Here is a 7,897-nt window from a genome sequence, read left to right on the forward strand (position 1 = left end):
CAGCCCAAACCCCCAACTACCGTTGTTAAAGGCAGGGTAGGCAATTTGGGGAAACCAGGCAGATTAAACTCTATTTTTTGTAGTGTAAAACATAATAAATCCCACCCCTCCTTAAGGCCTCCCTCCAAAGCCACCCCCCAAAAACATGTGACTAGCTTTAGATTGATTGCTGTCAGGGTGCCAAGATAATTTCCAGAGATACAACACAAAATGCTTCTATAATAAATTGCCTAACCTACCTTTAACTGCGGTTGAAGTCAAGTATTTTTTATTTGAATCTACTACGTAAAATGACATTAATATCGGTAAATATAAGAGAATCTGTGCTGGATGTGATGCTGGCTATAGTGACTATTCTATTGGAAAATAAGAACCCCCTGATAACAAATACATTGTGTTGATAATGTGCCATAGATTAGAGAATATAAAGACCTGATTAGACACTGTAATATTGTGCATGACTGTTTTTTATGTTGACAATTTGAATTGAATTCCATGAGAAAGATTCCCGCAAACTGCCAAATATGGAAAGAAAGACAAGATAAACTTTAACCTAAAAGTAATATATATTCACACTGTACACACACATCTGAAAGGGTTAACAGGAAAGTGTTGAGTGAGTATGAACCATACCAGTCACTGTGTTAGCGGAACATGTTAGAATAACATTGTAAATGTCATAACACCACCTGGTGGACACATTTACAGTATAGAAAGTGTTCGACACGCCATGAGACGTTCTAAGCATGGGTGGTCCCAGTGGGAATCGAACCGCTAACCCTGGCAGGGTTCAAGCCATGCGCTACCAGACAGGCACCCGTGTGGGTGGTTTCCTATTGAAATGTACATTTTACACTTGACTCCGTCTTTAGCAGGCCTACTTGGAACGACTATTTAAACCACAAATAATTCATTTGGATGACTTTGAAGGAAGATGATGGAACAGAAGATGTTGCTTGTTGAATATTTTGACATGTTGTCATACTATGTGTTTACTGTTGAACCAGGAGAGCCGTCTCTGGAGATGAAGATTTAGAAAAGTCCATAAAACGGCTGGTTTAAATTAAGTTTTGTTTGTTTTAACTTGATGAAAATGTATGTTTCTCGCTAATTAAATAACCTTAAATATATTAAGTATCTTTGTAAATTGTTGTCTGTCATTCTTTTAAGTTAATTAGTGTGTGAATGTGTTTGTCTTGGAACACAACCATACAAAAAACAACAAATGCATGACTCATGTTTTATTTCAGCTGTCATTACATACCTAAAATATATAATATATAAATACGAAAATATATATAAAAGCACATTATTTAGATAGTCAGTATTGAGCATTGTTCCTCCCGTCAGTCCTGGACAAAGGCCTAAAGTGCAGTGGCGGACTTGAGTTGCTGCCCTCTTGTGGGCAGTAATTGTAATTGTTTATTACAAATACCGGTTGTTGAACTAATGTCCAAGACCATCAGTTGGACTACGAGTCCACGATGGTGTAATAGTTAGAGAAGAGCTCTTCACCAGGGCTGATATCTCTTAGAGATACAAGGACGATACATCTTATAGGCCTGGAGAGGAAAAACACAAAATCGTAATCATTCAGTATGCCATTCAACCCCTATATCAAACCTCATAAGTAAAATATCTACTCAACGTTAGTCGATAATTATGTCAAATGTCCCCAATTAATGTTTTTTTTTGTAAGGTGCGGAGAAGAAATATCAATACAATAATGTATCAAGCATTTTTTTCAAATTGTTTTGGGATTTTGAATTTAAATCTCACCTCTGTGTTTCATGACTGTACTTGACGTTGGGAAGGGACGTCGTACTCCTGGTAGCAGACATTAGCAGGAGAGACTGCAGGGGTTCACAGAGAACATTGCATTAATTATACCATATAAAAGAAATGTGTGCAGACTTTAGAGTGTGTTTGATAAAATAACCAGCTATACATACTGTGTGGCCGTGCTACCATTATCTTTCTGCCTCTTTGAGATTGTTTCCTAGTGAAACTGAGATTGTTATCTACTATTGAGACACAAAATATAAACTCTGCTCATATGTGTAATATGTGTGAACACCAAACATGCTCTTGTTTGTGTGTACTTCTGGGTAGGAGCACATGAGCACCTGACCCCCAGTAGAAGTAGCATCATCATGATTCGTTCTGTTTAATTCAGAACGACAGTCAGAACCTGGACGTACCGTTGCAGTTGTTGACGTATTGACCAATAGCCAGTGGGTTCTTTGGAGTGGCTGTCAGCCAGCTGAAGTCACTTAACCTGTACGGGCCAAGCATGTCTCTTCTGCTGCATGACCTACACAATGACACAAAACACATCAAGAGCATACACCAGCCACACTACACGTCATTCACACCCTGGAGTTCTCGCGAGAGCACAATTTGAGTCACTCTGGGAACGAGCAATATACTCACTCCCCGATTCCCCTGGCCCAGAACATTAACCAATCACATCGGTGTATCTGATATAGGCGGGCCAAAAGCGCTGCTGTTTTACCGACCGGATACGGCAAGAGTCTTATCTATTGGTTAGCTCCGCTGGTCTGGATATGTCACCCCTTGTATTCTTCTGATTGGTCGTAGTGTTATCCAATTGCGTGCATTGATATTATTAAATGCATGCTTGGTGCCGCCCCTCGAGTTGGACCATTTTCATTACTCGTTGCCAGACCCTACAGCTTTGTAGATGTGGCTCTGGATTCCAGGCTACATCATTCAACACAACGATGCAATACATTTCAGGAAACATCACGTTTTAAGGAAATTACCAAGCCATTGATAAATCAAGGAATCGTACTAACTTGTACACCAGTTTTGAAATCCCTCTATCGTTACCGTCCACCAGGACACCGTCGATGCATCGGAACACAAAAGGGTTTCTGAGCGACTGGAAGAAGACGGGCTCGTACGCCTCGTAGACGGTGCCTGGTGAGGGGGCGGTCGGAGAAGACAGACGTGTCGCTGTGAAACTAGTAATGTGATTAATGATCCAGTGAGTATGAGGCAGTGACATTCACCTGGATACATGGCCACCACCGTGCCCTTGGGAACCCGCCCTTTGGTGACGAAGACCCCGACCCCTGCCAGCGGGACTGAGCTGGGTCTGCGGTGGACGCAGAAACCCATGCTTTGAAACATCAAATCATCACTCTCAGCCTCCCGCCTGCCTGAAGGACACAAATGAAAGGACGGGCGATGTAACGTGCATATTATCATAAAATGTACAATACAAAGTGGTCAAATCTAAAATATTGCGTGACATTGCTAGAGCCCTGCCGTGAAGGAGAGTAATATATGGTTTAACGTATTGAAGTTAATCCATTCTGCAAAGTTAAGGAGTTTCATTCATTTTAAATGAAGTGCCGTCTCTTTAAGCGGGGCCGACTGGGCTTCCTAAGTAAGTAATCAAAGTGCTCCATAGTCTCTGGATCATAAACAACACCACCACCGCCTTAACAGCTACACATAAACAAGTGCTAGACACATCCACAGGGGAAGATAAACACGTCCATAGGAGCAGCAACATAAACTCCTAAGAGAAGCGTTCAGCCTTACCGTCATGCAGCTCCCTGGCGTCATTACTTTGAGAAGCGTCTTTCAGGCTCTGGTTCCCATCTGCTCCGTCTCTTTCCAGCAGGGCCCCAAAGAGTCTCAGCAGAATCCCAGAGACCACCTCATCGTGGATGGGCTTGTCTTGAATACTCTTTGTTACATGCCGCAGAGACCTAAGAAAAGCACCGCAACACACACACACACACACACACACAGTAGGTGGTAACCCATACGTCGAAAAATACCACTTGTTAGATAAAGTAGACGAAGAAGGAGAAAACAAGATGTATCAACATAATATCACTGCCCTGGTACCTATGTACCAGGAAAAATGCTGGTACATAGGTCATTTCACGAATCGAGACTACATAGGAAATGTTTAAAATAACATTGTAGTTACTATGGCATGAGAAGGTGTCCTGTGTGTTCATACGGAGCACAGGGTCATATTGGGTAAATTCAAAGTTATGGTTAGTTCTAGAGAAGGATAATTAATAAATGATCATGTTGTTATGTTGTGCCTGTATGTCCCTCTAGTCCCCAGTAGAGGGTGATGTAGTTCAAGTATCTTATATGTCCAGCATCGAGGATTATAGGACAGACGGCGATGTAACCGATGTCCGGGAGACTAAAATAAATCCGGTCTGAATTTCGAGTAATAAGAGTGTATATAAATTAATAAAACGCCTCAACAAGACAGACCAGGCGGTTGAGAAGACAGGGACCTCCTCGTTTACAGATGAGTCCAAGCGGATCTGAATCACTCACCCCTCGTTTCTGCGGAGATTGAGCGCAATCCAGGGAACAAATCTGTGTCGGTAGTTTCTCCATTTGTTCTGAATTTTAGTCAATGCAGCACGAATCATGACATTCGACTCAATTGGAGATAACCGATAGTAACACATTCATGTGGGGCTTTCAGTTTAACTTTGCAGACCATTCTTCTTCTATCTGCATCACTCAGATCCCAGTGTGTGGTCGCCCCCTGCTGTTCACCCAGGCTCGACCTGGGGAGCGTCAATCAAACACAGTCAAGACCATTTAATAGCAATAAAACAGGACTATTAACCTTGGTATTCTTGGTCTCTATTAATGTGCTAGAATCAACAGAATGTATGCATTTCAGTATGAAGACAGATGCTGCACACGTACACTTTTTTCACACTGATGAAAGGCCTGCTACCTTTCTAGTGAGCAATTGGGTGAAATGTGATAAGTCATCATTGAATCATTATGTATTATATTTCACTATGTTTTATTTTTTTCAGAATATTCTCTTTCATCACCATAATATTAACGTCATGTAACTGGACTGGATTATCATCTCTGGAGACACATTGTGTTACCAGGTAAGAACAGGGACTATTTTCTTTAATTCATCAGCAACATATTGCAACCTGAAGTCAATTAATCAAGCACACTTGACAAAGTGCTTTATATTCATGAAATAAATACAAATAAATAAAAGATAATAAAAACAAACACAGTAATAACACATCCTCAAAATGCATGGCTAAAATGGTATGTATTCAAATTGCGTTTAAAAGAGATTCCAGATGGACGTCTGGTCAGATCCTCTGGCGGGCCGAAGGGGCTGTCTGCCTGGTAAGTCCGGCGCCAGGCCATTTAATGACTTCAACAAATGAAGGAGTTTTACGTTCTCAAAGTTTGAACAGGTGCGATGTGTGCTCCTCTGGTCTCGGCCAATACTCAAGCTTCTGCATTTTCAACTGTAGTGTGAGACAGGAGAGCGTTACACTAGCCCCACCTGCCCCACCTGCCCCACCTGCCCCAGACCATGTACCACACTGTCAGCGTCTATTTAAACATGGTCAGACTTTGCCTATATTAGATAGATGACAATAGGCTTTGTGATTTAAAACCAGGATCTGAAGAGCCCCAGGGCCATACAGTCTGTGTCTGAGAGGAAGAGTTCTCTGCCTGGCTTGTGACTGATGGTATCAACGTTCAGCTTTGTCTTCATTTCGTTTTAGGAAGTTTGTGTTTGGTCAGTTATTCAAGGCAGCCAGACAGGGAGTCTGAGAGGAGAGTGTTTTGGCCGGTTAGCTCTAAATAACACATGGAGCCGTGTGTTGTAGTAGCCAGGCCAACTATTCTAGAAGACGTCCACCTGTAACCAGGAGTAACTGTGCTCTACTTTCAGAATAGCGAGTGGGACCGACCAAAAGGGGGCGTTCCTCCGTGAATTGCCGCAATAAAGCTGGTAGATTTGACCATACAAATGAAAAGCACCATTATTGTAACTATTGACACAAGTCTGGTCAATGGCTTTACAGGCCACATGTGGCTTTCTCGTTCTCTGCTCGCTGACCAGAATGAATGGGATCATTATCATTTCTAAACCCTATGAGTACGTGGTTACTTGAAGAGAGATACACCGGCTATGCTCCAGCTTGCTGCAGGCCTACAAGTCAAGATGGCTCCAGAAATAGAACCCCAAGCCCCAGCAGCAGCCCCCCCCCAACAGGAGGGGACCGGGGGGGGGGGGGGGGTACCCGGGCTCCACCCGGCCTCACAGCGCTGATGGAGAGGCGGTCCGCTCTGAGGGACTCCAGAGTAATGACTAGACCCGTCTACGTTGAAAGAAAGAAGCTTTTTAAGCGAATCCGGTTTTGTTTGTTATCTTTTGGTTTATTAACAAGAAAGTTTGATATATTTTCAGTACAAAACCGCTGGTTTTGTGCACATTCTTCCCATTAATCCACAGAAGACACTAGACCAGTCTCTCGCCACATCACAGTACTAATGAGTTACATTTCCACGGGTCTGCTCCACTGGTTATACTGGACTCATGTTATCATATACTCCTGATAAAGGCAGGGAAGCACCAGGGAACCTAACAAATCAGAGATGGTGGTAAGAGGGACTATTATAAATGATAGTTTATGAACACTTTTAGATTTCATATTTCACTACAAGACCACAATTATCATTGTCATTAGTTAGCCAAACTAACCTTCTCATCCTCATAAGTTAGCATATTAGTAGGCCTATATAATGAAACATAATTATGCAATGTATGGAAAGAAAATAATAACAAATAGACATTGTTTGTGTGTTTTCTTTTTGCTTGATAAGAGTATAGACCAGAAATGACAGTTTTACAGAAACACTTACCAGTGGAGCAAGACATTTCCCTATAGCATGCGTTAAGCTGCATCGATACAATGTGCACATGGACACATGTTGGTGTTTATACAGTATATCTTCTATTCTACATTACCATCTCTTGGCATGCAACTTTTAAAACCTGTTCCTTGGATATAATTCAAAATATTGAAACTTCTTAAAACATTACAAGCCAAATATTAATACAGTACAGTAGCATACATTGAAAAAAAAATCATATTTTATACCTGTTAATGAAATACAAAAACGTTTACATATTTTTGAGCCACAGACTGTTCTGGAAAAAACAAAGTCAATGTTATGATTGTTCATACGTTTTTTTCAGTCTCAGTTTTTATGTACAGCTCTTAACATTTTAAAACAAAAATAACATATTTAACGGAAATTAATCTTTTTTTATGTTACATACAGCAAGCCCAACTCCAACACCACTATTTATTGTCCAATACCACTATTGATTAGTAACATTTATATAAATCTGATAAAGTGCACACTATTTCCTTGAACTATTCAATATTGTAAGAGTATTTATCAGTTATTCATTCTCTTCATCTTAATTGTAGTATATATGTTAAGCAACGATTTGATCTATATCATTTTCTTTAATGCTTGGGATAGTGTATGATTTATAATTAGGCATTTATTACATTTGCAATGTCATACCTCTGTAGCTTCTTTATTGGTTGATTGGTGTCTTAAGGAGGAACTGTGGTACATGCACTAACCATTACTTTAATGGACAACCCTAATCGAATCCAAAGGTGTTAAGGCTTCGGGTTTGGAACTTCAGATCTTGTTGTTAATAAATCTCACGTTTTTCATTGTAGCTGTTGTTGTTTATGAATGTTTTGACCATTATAGCCCTCATAATGGTATTCCTGCAAAACTATAAAACCTGACTTAAATAACAAGATGAATATGATAATGAGTTATGTATTTTAAATATCATTTATTATAATGGTACACCAAACTATGCTAAATCTTTATTGAATATATATATATATATATATATATATATATATATATATGAAAGTAGGAAGAGATTTTTGGACAAGCTTTAAGGTTGGGAAATTATAAATATAGTATAATCAGAATCCATAATCAAAATCCTATTTTGTTCCAGGGTTACTCAATTGGTGGTGTTAGTCATTATCTCAAGTCTTTTGGCTTAATAATT

At 40.2% G+C, this 7,897-nt stretch overlaps 2 protein-coding genes across 2 annotated transcripts in view; one reads left to right on the top strand and one right to left on the bottom strand.

Annotated features, from left to right (window-relative positions):
- The window catches only part of LOC311367960 (tenascin-like), a gene marked incomplete at its 5' end in the record, with an annotated part of 25,836 nt that extends 24,808 nt beyond the window's left edge, over positions 1-1,028 (top strand). Inside the window, one exon of the mRNA XM_084486828.1 lies at positions 1-1,028. This exon is cut by the window's left edge and continues 123 nt beyond it.
- A 443-nt stretch (positions 1,029-1,471) lies between these two features.
- LOC311367961 (SET domain-containing protein 9-like) lies at positions 1,472-4,502 on the bottom strand (the record flags this gene model as incomplete). The annotated part of the gene is given in 8 exon segments (XM_084486829.1): positions 1,472-1,562; positions 1,780-1,812; positions 1,814-1,853; positions 2,202-2,314; positions 2,820-2,943; positions 3,036-3,185; positions 3,574-3,743; positions 4,339-4,502. Coding segments are annotated over 8 exon segments (858 nt in total). The 5' UTR covers positions 4,476-4,502.
- Between the last annotated feature and the right edge of the window lie 3,395 nt (positions 4,503-7,897).

Source organism: Micromesistius poutassou (assembly GCF_964030765.1).
Source record: "Micromesistius poutassou genome assembly, chromosome: 22".
Lineage (NCBI taxonomy): Eukaryota > Metazoa > Chordata > Actinopteri > Gadiformes > Gadidae > Micromesistius > Micromesistius poutassou.